Source organism: Melopsittacus undulatus, chromosome 3 (genome assembly GCF_012275295.1).
Source record: "Melopsittacus undulatus isolate bMelUnd1 chromosome 3, bMelUnd1.mat.Z, whole genome shotgun sequence".
Taxonomy (NCBI): domain Eukaryota; kingdom Metazoa; phylum Chordata; class Aves; order Psittaciformes; family Psittaculidae; genus Melopsittacus; species Melopsittacus undulatus.
The window spans coordinates 97,049,160-97,064,864 of NC_047529.1; the positions used below are offsets into that span (position 1 = coordinate 97,049,160).

The 15,705-nt window shown below is 36.9% G+C and overlaps 1 protein-coding gene across 1 annotated transcript in view; it reads left to right on the top strand.

Annotated features, from left to right (window-relative positions):
* The window catches only part of CRIM1 (cysteine rich transmembrane BMP regulator 1), a 186,213-nt gene that overhangs the window by 130,409 nt on the left and 40,099 nt on the right, over window positions 1-15,705 (top strand). Inside the window, exon 8 of the mRNA XM_005145103.4 lies at window positions 13,270-13,398. Coding sequence (XP_005145160.1) covers window positions 13,270-13,398 — 129 coding nt within the window. The remainder of the gene's footprint in view (window positions 1-13,269; window positions 13,399-15,705) is intronic.

Sequence of the window (15,705 nt, forward strand, 5' to 3'; positions counted from 1 at the left end):
TTCTCACTCACATCTCAACTCATATTGTAAAATGTGCAATCCATAGAGAATATACCATAGTGAAATAATATACTTTTTGTACATCATTTTAAAATTACTGTATTAATACAGTTTCATCATGAATATACTTTTCTGCTCCTACATGTAGTGTGTGTTACATTTCTTAATTAAGTTATAGCTCTTTTTGCATGAACTACTTCACTTGTTTTGTTTTTTTTTTCACTAGTGCAGAATGTAGGAAACAATTCTTTTCCTTCTAGACTCTGAACTCCAGCTCCAAAGCAGGAAGACTGATGACTCTTGAAATCTTTCTATTATTTTTATCAATTTAGTTGCTGATGAACCAATTCAAGCCCATATTTTCATTTAAAAATAGGCATTAGATCAAGAATAACAAGGCAGAAAGTTTATATGCTTATCAGTATTTTTAAGTATGCGTTTATTTCCATCGGACTTCTGTTTACATGTAAGAGAACCCACTTGTCAGCAGCTAGCTTCAGTTTTGTGAACTTATTTTATGCATGTAAGATATTAGCTCTTTAGTATGTGAAACAAAATATTTAATCAGAGATATTTCTAGCACTTACTTTGTTTGGAATGTTGAGGGGTAAAGTGGTTTGTGGGACATGAAACTGACGGGTAAATGCTAAGCAGTGTTGCTTGTGGATCTGACCTGGCTGCAGCTTATCCAGAGTAAATGATTATTTGTATCAGTCACTTCTATATTTTCCTCTATTTTTTCAATTTAACTTATAGCTGCAGTTATGGTTCTGCCAATTTAGTTATTTCCTGGCTTTTTTATAATCAGTTTCAATAAAGGAAGTATCTGTTCCCTTAGATAAGTTTGCATTCCTTCAGGTACACAGGGATAAAATTGTTCTAGGATTACGCTTTCAAAAAATTCTGCAGTCCGAGATTAAACGTAATGTAGTAGAAATTCTGTGTACACAGGTTCTTGAAATAATCAGCGCAGTAAGTCAGCATATGAATGCATTCAACCTTTGAACACGGTAAGTCCGGACCAAAGTATCATAGAATAATAGAATACCAGGTTGGAAGGGGACCTGAAGGATCACCTGGTGCAACCTTTCTAGGCAAAGCAAAATCTCAGTGTTCTTACTACAGCAGTGAGAAAAGCAGAGTCCAAGGATTGCAGAGACTGAAGTTATATAGAAACAGCTGTTCACAGCTGTCTGAATTGGAGATCAAGGAGCAGTAATTGTGATACATAATAATACCATACAAACTTGTTTTGTATCCGTTGTCCACACTAAACCCTTGTTAATGCTTCTTCACACGCTTCTGTATGCATATCCATAGTGTATATCTTGTATGTGTACATGTAGCACACGCAATACACCAGTGTTGATTAGACAGCAAAATTGGTTTGAGATGTGTAATTTTCTGAGTAAGTTTCTGGGGTTTGCTCGGCTTGGAGAAAGAGCGTAATTATTCAGCTCCCCTCACTTGAATCTTGTCTGTTGGTGCTGCTGGTGGAAAGGGGAGGCTGAGTGAAGTGCTCAAGATGCTTTACACTGGAGCTCCCTGGAGAGACTGATGGGGTGAAAAGAGACAGGAACATGTGGCAGGTGTGTGGAGGACAGGGATATGTACGCGTGTGGTGCTGCAGTACAAGGGGTTTGTGTATAGATTTAGTCTTCAAATCTGTGGGCAGCCTTTTTTGAGTTGTCTTGTAGTTGGTATCCACTGGTATCTATGCTGTGTCCAGCTCTGATGTTTCCAGTAGCTCAGATCAAAGCTAAACTTAATTTACCTACAGACAACAAAACTAAAAAGGGCATCCACTATCTTGAAGAGCAGAGCATGAATTTGTATGTTTGTTTTAAAGCAGAGCATTTGCAGAAAGAGGTTGACCAAATTCAGCAAGGGTAAATAGAGTGCTGTACTCTTGGAGGAGATTTTTCATGAGTCCTGAACCAGAATAATGGTTAAATAGCAGTTCTTTGGGAGAAGCCTGATAATTAAGGGGAAAGAAAAATTAACAGAGCTTTGAGAAGGCAGACACCATACTGAAATTGTGATCAAGAATACAGTTTGCAAGACCTGAAGTAATCATTTTTGCCCTCTTTCCTATGGGTGGGTATGTCCCTAGCTGACATATAAGGGTCTTGGATCTTTTCTGGACATTGTTCCTCTGAAAAACATGGAAGCAAGTTGGAAAGAGTCAGAAGAAGAGCTGTGAGCACAGTCCAAAATTTGCAAAACAGAAAGACAGACTGAATAAATTGTGTTGGTTTAGCTTAAAGTGAAAATGGTGAAATCTGAATAACAAGGTATCAGTCTTCAAGTGCCTAAAAGGTTATTGCAAAGGCAAAGATAAAACAAGAAAGAAGGGAACTGAATTGCAAGAGGGAAGATATGTTTTAGAGGAAGAAAGGAAATTATTGAGGAAAACAGAATTCCTCCTGTGGTTTGTCGTGACTAAGATAGTCTTTGTGATGTGTTCAGGGCATCGCAGTTTATTTTGAGCTTCAGTGAGAGCTGCTCAGGAAATTGAATACGTAACTCAAAGCCATAATAGTAATTCACGTGTAGGTCTCAGTGTTTATGAAAGTTACGGCTGTGGCTCACCAGTATGCATCTGCTGGGGTTTTCTTTTTAAGTAAACATCAAAGTGATCAGATCCTTCTGCCAGTATGTCTTGTTGTTGTATGTCCACCCCTGTCAGTTCTTGCTGATTCTCTGGCACAGCAATGCCTGGGCTATGCAAGGGGTGTACAGGTTGCCCAGAGAAGCTGTGGCTGCCCCATCCCCCAAAACATTCAAGGTCAGGGTTGGATGGGGCCCTGAGCAACCTGAGCCAGTTGAAGATGTTCCTGCTCGTGGCAGGGGGTTGGAACTAGATGATCTTTAAAGGTTCCTTCCAACCCAAACCATTCTATGATTCTATGGGAGACAAAAGCCCAAGTTGTAAGGAAGGGGCTGGCTACTTTGAGGCAGCTGTTTCCAGGAGTGGAGGGGGAAGGCAGAAAGCAAGAGTCACCAATAAGGCATGAGGCTAGAGTCATGCTGTGACAGATTAGTGTGGAGGGGAAGACCTGCCTTCATTGGCCTGTCCCCACATTCAAGCTCTACAGACAATGCAGCTTTTGAAGGCAGGCACCTCCTTTCAGTGGTGAGAGCTGGGAAAAGCAGGCCCACGTTCTGTGGATCCACATTCTGTGGATCCAACTACAGAATTTGTTTTAACCTTCTGATGGATGCTTCTATATAGCTTCTGTAGCTGCTGTCATATTGGGTATTTTCGGATTTGCCTTTGTTTAATCTTTTATCTATTTAGTCTGTTTCTTTCTTTCTTTGTTTTCTAGACTGCCTTCATAAAGAGGCAAAGCTTAGGTAATCATACTAGCCCTCTGTATTTTCCCCACAGTTAGAGCCAGTGGCTTCTTGCAGCAGGAGGAAGCCTCAAAGAGAACCATTGTATGATTCTTTAAACTTCGAGGCTCTTCACAAGACCTGCTCTGTGTACCTGTTCTGTTGGGGGTACCCAGATCAATTGACAATCAGCTGGTGTTAGTACAGCTGCTTACAGAGCTGCTTGCTTTTCTGTTGGGCTAACAATTGTTTATTTTCTAAATAAAATTGGTGTGGTTTAAGTTAGCATTAGACTCTTGATCTGTTTTACCAAATAAAAAAGTGAATACCAGAGCTTAAAATAGCTGCTTACTGTCAATATATGACAGCATATGAATAGCACCAAACAAGCTACAGTGATAGAAATAACCATGTTTCCCTGAGGCCATCTGCATCTGTGGACAGCCATATGCAAACTGGAGTAATAGTTGTGTTCACAGCAAGTAAATATTGGTTAGGGTAGTATGGAAATACCTGATCTGTATTTTTTTAACAAGATTACAAGTGCTCAGCACTGGCACTGATGCTGGAAATGTCACTTATGAAAGTCTATGGTTGCTTCTGTTCCTTTGCATCTCTCAGAGGCTCAGGCTATTCATAGGGAAGGCAGCCCAGTTCAGTGATACTCAGTAATTGGTTACCTTCCAGTACGTCCTTCTGCATGAGAGCTCTCAGGTACAGGTGGCAGGGTGCCAGCATAAGCTGTGAATGAGAAATTAAGTGTTAAACAAAATCCCCTTAGAGGATTTTCATGAATAAAGCCCACATTACTTTGCTGTCATTATGGCTGACACTTTATCTTCACAAAAAGAAATTAACATTTTCATCAATAAAGGGCTCCAAACTCTAGCTGAGATGTAATTCAATTCAGTTCCTTTAGCGTGTCCAGCACTTCATTAAGTAAAAACAGACAGCAGAGTCCAGTGAAAAGAAATCTGATTCATTCAGGATGAAGTCAGTGGTAGTGAGCAGTGTTCACCGGCACAGGATTTGGGCCCAGAAATCTCCTTAGAGCGTGAAGTATAAGTTATTGTTCAACAGCAGCGCTGTAGCTCTCAACCAGCCTTTTCATCAAAGTCAATTAAGGGATGCAAACACTGTGCTGTAGAGAATTGAGCTTACATTTACCAGATCATGATTTAGCATAGTGATTTTAGACAAGGCAGCTGAGCTTGTCGAACCACACCATCCAGGGTATAATGAAACCTACTTTCAGTGAAAGTCTTTCTGAGTTTTAGAAAGTCAGAATGCTAGTGTATGCTAGTATAAAATAATATTTTCCTAGTTTTCAGTAATTCATCATAAAGTTCAGTGGAAGACTACTGAAGAGGTGATTAGCCAAAGAATTCTAATGAATATATACATCAGTTCAGCTAAGGATGTCTCACTTATCAAGAACCTCATGGATCCTCTGATTAATTCTTTTCAGCATCTATAGTATTCATAGATTTGCCCAGATGCACACTAATTTAATGCTCTATCTTCACTTATTAACGATAAGTGAATGGTTGCCTTAATCTCTCAAGCATTTCTTGATAAGCTTAATTGATTCTGCTTTAATAAAGGTGGTTATTTCTTTATTTCACCCCACCTAAAATTATATTAAAAAAACCAAACTTACCAACATTAAAATACATTTGAAGAGTATACGTGCCTCTTAAACCTAAAACTGGAAGAATTGATTACATCAGCAAAAGTTTTTAACTTCACATCTTAGGAATGGAAAATCTGTGAGTATTTTGATTGCATCACTGCAAAAAAGAACACATCTCACACCCACCGCCATGCAGCTTTTGTTCGTATGAGGTTTCTTCAGTTTGCAACAATTATTATAGTTACTATATTTAATATATTCTAACAGTTAACGCTCAAGGAAAAAAAACATATTTAGGTAGTTTCAGGCTGACAGTATGAATAAAATTTGAAACAAAGCCTGCTAAAATGAGCCATGTGTTTGAAGTGTTAGTGAATATATTTTCAGATGGTTTTCTGACATTAGAAAATGGTATCATCTGAAGTCCTTGCGTACATTTTATAAATGGTTATGTGATGCTGAATTGTTGAACCCTGATAGTTAACACAGATCGCTAAACACTGGGGAAAAAAATTCCCGCAAGGCATTAGGTATGTCAAACCCAGGAAGGAAATTCTCTTGCCCAGTACTCGGGACTGATATTTTTCATGTAATGAACTGGAGGGGCGGGGAAGGCTGGAATGCGAACTATGAGGATGGAAAACATTTAGTCACTCTTGGAATGATATGAATGTTTTTACAGGAAGCTTAAGTAAACACACATGCTGCTGCTTAGTAGGCTGCAGTTAACTTTTTTGGACAGCAGACAGAATTCAAACAAGTATGCAGACTCGAAAGATAGTTGAGCAGCACACCCTTCAGGACCAATTTTTAGCTACTTACCATGTAAAGCATGGGAAAAAGTTAGACTCTTGTTTAGTTGTGCTTTTTTTCTTAATTTTCATAGTAAATGCTTAAATGCACCGACGCTATGTTTCCTGACGTCAATTGGTGCTGGTTTCATAGGATCCGAACTTCTTAATCATTTTAGAGGTAGCTTGTGTTATAAAATACTACAGGAGAGGGAGCTATTTCCCTTTCCCCAAACACAGGCATGTTCTTTATTATTGGTGTTAGAGGTCTTTCTCCATGTGCAGAACATGATTTTGATTGATTTTTCCTTCCTCCCCCAGAAGAGGTTTTCATTTCATGCTCCTGATGAGATGTGGGGCTTCCTTAGAATTCTGTTCTGTTCAGCTTATTCTTTGCACATGGCTAACATCTTCTCCAAATAACCCAAGACAAATCACTGCAGGATCTAAACGCATTGCTATTTTGTATTAGTCACCATCTCTGGAGTTAAAAATGATTGTAAATTAAATGTGGTGCAAACTTCACAGAGTTATCTTCTGAATTTGTGACTTCTGTAAGTTTTTCACTGTTGTCCCTTCTTTAAAAAAGTAGTTAATTATTGCTAGAAGTATTGGAAATATTAATGGGCAAAAATTGGATTTTTTTTTTTTAGTTTGTTTTTCCATTTATTCTGGAAAATGTGGGGGATTTTGTCATCAGCCCTGCTGGCCTAAATGTAGGGAGAACATGCCTATGTCTGTGATGCTCACAGGTGAACATAAAGCTTCCCTGAGCTATACACTGAAAATGTATTTCCATGATCCAGCTTTTTTAATAATGTGCATAAGGAATTAACCTACTTTATCTGACAATTGTTAGTTGAGTTATAGACTGGCTCACATTAGCAAAATGGGAATACGAAAGAGGAGCTTAGGGAGTTGCAGCACAAGCGGTAAAGCATACAATCCCTCTTATTATTATGACTACATAGGCTTCACATTTAAATTTAGGATTGGTTTTAGGTCTGGTGGATTAATTGTGCTGCATAAAAGTTTGATGTGTTTTAAAAGTTCATGTGTTACTATTGGTGTGAACTTGTATGTTGAAATTATCTGGATTGCAATTTAGCCTTTCAAAAATACAAATGCTTTTTTGCATGTTTTTTGCATTTTTTTTCCAAATTTTTATTATACATGGGAAGAAATCACAAGGAAGCTTGTCTTCCAGTTGTATGAGCAATATTCTCCAAATAATTCCTCAAAATATTTTGATAAGAATATAGTGTAATTGTGTTATATAACTATGAAAACAAACAGCTGAAATTGTTTAAGCATGCTAGTAAAAGTCAGTATACATATATTAAATGCAAATAAAATATAAAATAGGATTTTTATGGGTTTAAATGTCTGTTAAGGTAAAAATTCCCTTGGCAATGTTTTTTTATGGCCTGTGCTCCTAAATTCCTTGTAAAAAGTAGATACTGCAGTAATTCGCAGTCTTAAAAAGGAATTGGTAAAATCCGTGGTGGTTTGGGTATTGAAAGGAGGATCTCAAAAGGTAATTTTCAACCTCTATACAGTGGTATGTCTGTAGAGCTTGCAGTTTTATAGTTTTGAAGAAACATGTTTCTGTGATGCAAATTAAAAGTTCTTTGTTACCATGAAGTTGGCTAGAAATGCTGTTTTTATGTGAACACAGGCAAATTTATATAGAAAATGTGTATATAAAAATCCCACAAGGCAAGAAAAACATGCATCTGTGCATACTTAAAACACCTGGAGCTTTGGGGTCCAAAACATCATCTGTTTACCTGTTTTTGTGAAAATATATATATACATGGGCTGCTGTCAACCCACACTGTATGGTAGTTTGTTATTCTAGTATTTGTAAATAATACTCTGATAAGTTTGGGACACTTTACACCAAACGCTGGTAGAACTCGCTGGCTTTCAAGCATATGTGTGTAGAGTAATACTTAGTAGAGCTGCATTGGGAGCACCAAGATGATGGTGAAGATGATGAAGTCAGACGTGTGTCTGCTTAGCTGGGGTTAACCATTGTGCTTATATCAAAGTAACTGGGCCCAGGTGTTTGATGCCTACTGTTCTCATACTTTTATGGGAAGGAAAAATACAGTAATTTGGTTATAATAAGGTTAAGGATTTTTCCCTTCTGTATTGGCAGGACAACGTTTATGAGTGGAATTTAAAACTGGAATGATTTAGTAGTATAAAACACTTGTCATCTTACATTTCTAGTAATTGTGGGTTAAGATACATGATGGTCCAGATTTCTAAGTTGGAAGCATCGACAGAAGTTCCCTATTTACTTTTAAATTTGTTTTAAAATAGTACATTTAACAATGTGCACATGAAAACACTTAGAATGAAATAGTTGCTTCCCTACTTAAAACCAATTTTGGAAAAGCCTGGAGAGGTACTTCCCTCACACAGTGTTATTGAAAGCGTGAAAGAAAACCTGATTTGAGTTAAAATACTGCACTCCAAATGCAACAAAGTGAAGAGCTTGTTTTAAGGTTTTTTCATATAATAATAATAATAAAGATACCTTGCCAAGAGGTATGGGTAATGTATGAACTTAAAGGAGGGAAAAAGAAAAAAGAGACTGATTAAAGGTGGCTGCGGCTGTCACTGAATGACACTTCAGAGAATTACTGTTATAACTGCCTGGAAGAAATTTTGCTTCTTGAATAAAAGGTACTCTTCAAGTCTTTAAGTACATTTCAGAAAGACAGTGTTAGGCAAACATGTACTTATATTGCGGAAGGAAGGTAATAAGTGCTTGTCAAAAGCGTACAGAAATCATCAGAAATTTAAATGTTTATCTTTGGATTTCAGTTCCCTGATCAGGACCCATCAAGGATATTGCTGCTTTCAGTGGACATGTCCCAAGTTTATTGAAAGTCAAATTCATGGAGTCATATAAGTTGGAAAGGACCACCAGAAATTTTTCTAGTCCTACTTCCTGCTCTAGCAGGTCCAGTCACAGCAGGATCTCAAGGCCTTTTCCCAACTAAGTTTTGAAGGATACATTTTGAAGGATGGACATACCAAAATCTCCCTAGGACTCTCGTAGTTTGACCACCCATGTGGTTTAAAAGAAAAAATGGAACAAGTTTTATCCGGTTGTCATTTCTCATGTTCACATTTGTGTTTGTTGCCTCTCATCCTAGCCTGGAGCACCCCCAAGATGAGCCAGACCTTGTTGTCTTCTTACCTGCCAGTTAGGTAGCAGTAGGCAGCAGCAGGATGTCCCCCTTCACCTTGGTCAGCCCTTCTCTGGGCCGAGCAAGCCCTGTCTCAACTTCTCCTGGCAGCTGATGGCACTATGCTATTCTCAGGTGTGTCTGTGTCTCTTTTCTACTGAGGATCCCAAAGCTGAACAATACTCCAGCTGTGAGCTTGCTGTTGCTAAGTAGAGGGAAGCATCACTTCCCTGCAGGCTCTGCTTTCTCTTATCCTTCATACAAGCCAAAACTGAGTGTTTGGTGTTCTCATACTACGTATGGCTTTGTAGTAGTACAGTTAAGTGTAATCCCCCTTTGTTTTCTAATACTAATTCAATGGCCAGAGTTCAGGTTTTGAACAACTATGGGCACAATAAGGAGGATGGGTATAATGTTTCATCATGGTACCGGCCTTAGGGAGAATATTTTTTATTTATTTTAATTGTCTCTAAAATTGAAGAATTACATAAATGAAATCTCCAAAGTTAGAAAGAAAAATTAAAAAACCTTTACAGCAGACAATCCTCTGCACTAAAATTCAGCATAGAAAGTATCAAGCTCAGAAAGCAGATATGGAATCAAGACATTCTAATAGAAATGCATTTAACCTTATATATAAGCACTTGACATCTATTATCATCAAAATGTGCTCTGTTAAAATCCAGTTTTCATCTAGTCTCTCTTCAGTCCCCTTCTCTTTATTTTCCTCTTCTCACTCTCTTTCTTTCTACAGGATATCTTTATTGTTGGTAAAGCACACAAACAGAAACAACCTCAATTTTTCCCACCCATTTGTGCCCTAGAACTTTCTTCTGCTGTTTCTACCAAGGGCAGCAGTGAAGGCTTAGCTCTGATCATGCAGTCAGTGGTACATGCTTTTTCAAGCTTAGCTGCTGCTCACCAATTCAGATACTCAGAAGCCTGGCAGAGCAGAGCTGGCTTTATTTGTTGAGTCTTGTCTAGCGAAGTGAAAAGGGCTGATTTTTTTTTTCTTTTTTTTTTGGGGGGGGGAGGTGGGGCTCCCTTTTTTTTCCTCTTTTTTTTTTTTTCCTGGCTGCATTTTTGCACATGTGGGGGTAGGGAATTAAATTATTTCTTTTGTCCTCTACTTGCAGCTCATTGAGAAGCAGGCATGCATATCAAATTACTTTATCTCAGGGCTTACCTTTAGGGACAGGAGGGAGAAAAAATAGATTTGTGAGCTTGTCTGGAAGCGTTAAGGATGCCTAGAGCAGACACAAAAGTGGGACGTGGCAGAATAATAAAACACAATGAACAGGACTAACAAAAACTTTTCAAATTAAAATAATGACAGTTTAATTTTGTCCTTTGTAGGAAATAACAGTACTTGAATATATCAAGGGGGCAAAAAATTGTTGTGTTTGTGTGTCCAAGACACAAGAACATCAAAACACAGAAGTATAGGTTTGAAAAGGCACCATGAAAAACACATAACATATGTGCTGGGGGTTTTTTAATGATAATAATCTATACCTGCAATCACAGAGAAGTTATCTTGATGGGTGAACGTCAGTGATGGAGGTGAAACACATTTGCGTTTTTCTCTAAGTTTAGTTTATAACCAAGTGGATCACTCAGTACTAACCTGCATTGCAGCTTTCAGTGTGTTTTTGTGGGTTCTTTACATATTTTACGTAACTGTTCTGTAGTCAGACGGTAAAGCCATGGTCTTCTCCAGTTCTCTGACCTGGGTTACTGTCTGTGAACTTTGCTTTGGGTAACATTAATGATTCATATGATTTGTAGCGGTTTTAGCTGCTAGTGGATTTTTTGTCGTTTTCAATGTAGGGCTTGGGTTGGCTGACCACCAACCTGAATGTAGCTTCAGAATAAGTCTTATATCTTGGTCTTTTTCATGTTTAGGTTAGTTCAGTTAGAGAATGGAGTGAGGTAGGAAAGGAGGTTTTCGGAATAGGCACCAGATGCTTTAAATCAGTTTGTTTTCAACACTAGTTTATATACTCTGAGTCCTAAACAGTTGTGACTAATTAATGGAGTTTCTGGAATATATCAAATTATTGGTCTATATCAATATGTTCTTGATTCCCAAACTAATGGTTTGTTGAAGTTGCAAATGTCAAATATTAATATGAGTATGATTTAGTCAGAGAGTTTACAGAGTGAACTTGAAAACAAATACAGAGAGTTCACTGAAATTAAATAGATTCTAGTTTGGGAATCCATAGATTCTAGAATACAATGCTTTCTCATGCCACATGTGCAAAGTTGTGAAATGATAAATTAAGAGGAATTTATAAAATATCTCCTTTGATCTTCAGCCTAGTAATCATAGAATCATAGAATAGAATCATAGAATCATCTATAGAATCATAGAAACTCTTCCCAAAAACTCTGGAAAAGGTTTAATTTGAATTAGAAGAGATTTGAGGGGTCTGCAGAGACACAGATGTGTATGTCCCCCTTGTCTCTGAACAAAGCTGTTGTTGGAGTTTTATATACATACAGAGTGTATAGCTGCTTTTCCTACAAAAAAAATTACACAAGCAACAGAATTCAAATGTTACTTTGAAGTTTTCAGCAAAGTGAGGAATCTGAACTGTGACCTCTGAGATAAGTTTGAAGTTATCTAATGTCGCTCTGTAGTGCCTTTCATGGAGCTTTCCCCTCCAAAATCTGTACTTAACTGACGTAATTTAAAAAGGATTAAAAATGTTCATCCACTGTATAAACTTTTGTGAAGGGAAAAGTAGGGCTGGGAGAAGCTATGAAAGCTGAAAATTGTGAAAGACAATGAAAGCAGAAAAGCTGATTTTTTTGTAACAGGATAATTTTCACTTGACTAGAAGGCATGATTACAAAAGCTGCCTGCTGGATGTGGAGCCAATAGGCCCAGAAATTTGTAATTTAGATAACACTGTATACTTCTAACAACTTAATCAATGTTGAGTAGTATTTTACCTTCAGCCTGAGGGTAAACACTAGGGTTTAAAGATGGCAAAATCCGCCTTTCAATGTATTTAGTTTGAGAACGACAGGTGGCCGTGTATAGCCATCTCCAATCCATGAAAATGTGCATGCTGTATAATACATGTTATGGTTTATTGCCCTGGTGATTACTATATCATTTCATCATATTTTCATAATTTATTGATACATGTATTGACTTTTTTTCAAATGTAATTTCCTTTGTCTTCATTTCTTGAAATGGAAGAAAAAGATAAACTCAAACAGTTGGAACAGTGAAATGAAAGCTCACAGTTACATCTTTAAAAGTCATGAAATCTGTGTTTACTAAACACTTAGTATAATGTTAATAATGCTCATAACTATAAATTTGTTGGTTCTTATGTGACTTTGTTCTATGAAAAACACAATGTAGACTAAATTAGTCTCACAGAGCAAAAGTCCTTCAGGAAAAATAGGTGTTTAATTCCTTCTGTGTCCTGTTTATGATGGTAGTGTTGAGGTTCCTTGTTATTTTCATAAGGTTTTTGATATTATTTTATTCTAACAACTTTGTATACTAAACCATGTTTGTATTTCTGACTACCACGTTCATGTTTCTGACTACTTTTAAAACAAATTTCATACTCAAACATATTTAATTTGTGACCAAAATTAAGTAGTATACTGTCCATAAATACCTGATAATTGGTAATAGTATCTTCAACTGCTAAAAGCATAGTGTGGTGCTGCAGAAGTATACTGTAAGAAGTGATGTTTTAAATGAATTGTCGTGTTACATGGTTTCCAGAGATCTTTCACACACAGTATATCTTACATTCCCTTTTAGGATTCAGAGTCTCCTCTGCTTTAAGTTTCAGTAAAAGTGATCTTATTCACACAGAGGAAGATTTGATCTACTGCGTCTTGTGCTTTGATTTACAGTTTGGTATGGTCAATCAACTGCACTTTGGAGAAAGCTCTGTTCAATTTTTAAAGTGAAAAAAGAAATCTGTAAAAGTTTTTATTTAAAACTTTAAGAGAAAAGCAAGCAAAACATATTTTGCATGCAGTTTTAAACTGCATGTGCAGGAAACATGATTTCATAATCAAAAAAACCCACAGTATTTTTTCCCATTTCTGTATTTCAGAAGCCTTATGTGGCAGTATAGTGTTTGTAATGAATGTACATCACTTCAAAAGAAAGTTTCTTGAACTGTTTTGGGATTACCAGGAATATTCATTAATCAGAAGTAAAATTACTTAAAGTTTATTCTCTTCACTGTTGCACTGTGTATGCCTATTAATAGACTCAAGTAATCTCAAATTTATTTGTTTTATATTTTCTCGCCCTCAGAACCCACATACATCACAATAGGCCCACCCACCTGTGAGGTTCTGGTGAACTGCACTTTGACAGAAAAAGACTGTATCTACAGCTTCAAACTGGACCAAAATGGTTGCCGCATTTGTCAGTGCAAAACTAGTGAGTATGCAAAAATGCAGTGGCTTCTACCTTGTATGTCAAGCTGTATGTGGAAATGCTAGTATGCTGTTTCTTCCATTAATAATGTTGCTTGTGTTAGTATGTGTGTGCCTTATAGTTGTTCATCTTTAAAGGATAAGTTCCTGGTTTGTGACATTGCTTGCTTAAAATATGTTGGGAGGAAAACATAAAATGTCTGACTATGAGTAAAAATTAACAGCTAGGTAGAAAAGGTTATGATTTGGGACTTAGTATTCATTCAGGCTTTGAGAAGTCTGATAAGACATCCGCATTTCATTTTCCTCTATGTATGTAAAGAGTTTAAGAGCATCTAGGGTTGTGCACTTCAGAAACTCCCCTTGCTAAACAGCCTATTTTCAACTCAGCTTTTTTTCCTCAAAATTTAGGTTTTGAGAATGAATGATAGAAAATTATATGGGGGGGGGGGGGGTACAGGGTGGAACTAGGTGTGATATATGCAAACATATCCATATATAATTTTATTTATATAGCATATTCTTAAATCCTGTCTTGAGTACTATATATATATACATAAATATACACACAAACATGCACATATATATATGCAGGCTTTAACATCTATTTCTTCCCCAAGGAAAAGCATTGTGCCGTGTGAGAACTCTGTGTGTATCAGTGAAGCAGCAAAAATGTATTTTCTGTATATGTTTCCTTAACAGTTCAATGTTTACAGATGAAATACAAAGCAAAGTCAGGTGGCTGTTGGAATTGCCCAACAAAGGACACCTGTGTTAGTCTGAGATCGCTAGTCTCAGCTGCAGGATGCGTCACGCTGCCTTCCAGCTGAGCCTAGGAGTGTGTTTAAACTCTCTGAAGTTTAATTGTTATTCTGCATCTTCCCTGTAGCCTGTGAGGCTTTCACAACTAAAGTGTTTACACTGTTCCCCCTCTTTTGGTTTCAGTCTGCTCAGTCTCGTCTAAACCAATATGATTATTTTACTGATCAAAATAGAAATTCTTTATTGGTACAGAGTGTTAGGCTTGGGTCGGTATTTTGCTTAAGGAGCAAGAAAAGGATTTGTCTTGTCTTTTTTAACTGGGGGAATGTGTATTTTTTGTTTCCATAAGCTAAAGGACCAAATATTTTAATAAGAAATAAATGTGTGGCAAGCAATAATGTCATTATGGTAATACAGAAATAATATCTTTGATTACAAGTTGTATTCATAGAAAGGGCAATTTTCTGTAGTAACACTATTGCATACAAGCCGTACTTAGTTTCTAAGACAAAATTGGAAATGTAAAGTTCTACTTTTAACATTGTAATTTGATTATCCTTTTTTTATTATTATAAAATTGATTGGTGAATTTGACAAAAACAAGAAGATGAACAGACTTGACAAACTCTATCATCTGTATGTGTGTGTGCAGTCCTTCACTCCAGTTTGGTGCAAAGATGACCCGTCACTCCAAAGGATCATTTTTTTGTCCTAGATTAGCACATTGCATGTGTACACATCCTAGCATCCCAGGAAGTCTCTGTTCTTGTTTGGAGTGTTTCTGACTAAATAGTTCTTAAGATCCCATTCAGGGGAATTTTTCTCTTGCCAGATTAGCTTGAAATTACTTTCATTTTGCAGTAGCAAACTGTTTGGAGCAAACTTAATACTTCATTTGTCTGTTGTGGTTTGGATTTTTTTTCAGTTAAATAACTTGAATTGTAGATTGCTTAAAATCTTAGTCATTCAGACAGCAGAAACATTTATTTTCGAAAAAAGTGAAGAAAAATAACAGCTTGGAAGTCTTCATCACTTCGTGGTTATCAGTCAAAATGACAGAAGTAGATTTTTTCCATCAAGTAGTGTCTCTCGCTTGCAAGGCTCTAGACAAATGAGTGTGTGAGCACTGAGAGAGTTTTATGTCAAATATGCTGCTGCTAGATCTCTGTGTTTTAAGATCCTACATACTTTCATGTCCAAACCAGTGTAGTTGCATCTTGACTCTCTAAGAACATGAGAAAGTATATTATCTTTAGCTCATGTGGACTTTTGGGAACATCACTGTCTTTATACTGCACCTCTTGTTTCTTGCTGGTCTAAGCTGCTTGACTAAATCAGGTTCAAAGTGCTTGAGTAAAAGAGGCCTGCATTACCATTAGAAGATGTTATATCCTAATTCTACAAATTCTACTTTCCAATAAAGTTTCTTTTTTTTTGCTAATTTCTCATTAGCTATCACTGCTGAAGATTCATTATATTTCAGCCTATTCTAGCCAAAATAAAAGCAAAATGACAAAGTGGAAGAACATAGAGTTGAAGAACATAGAGT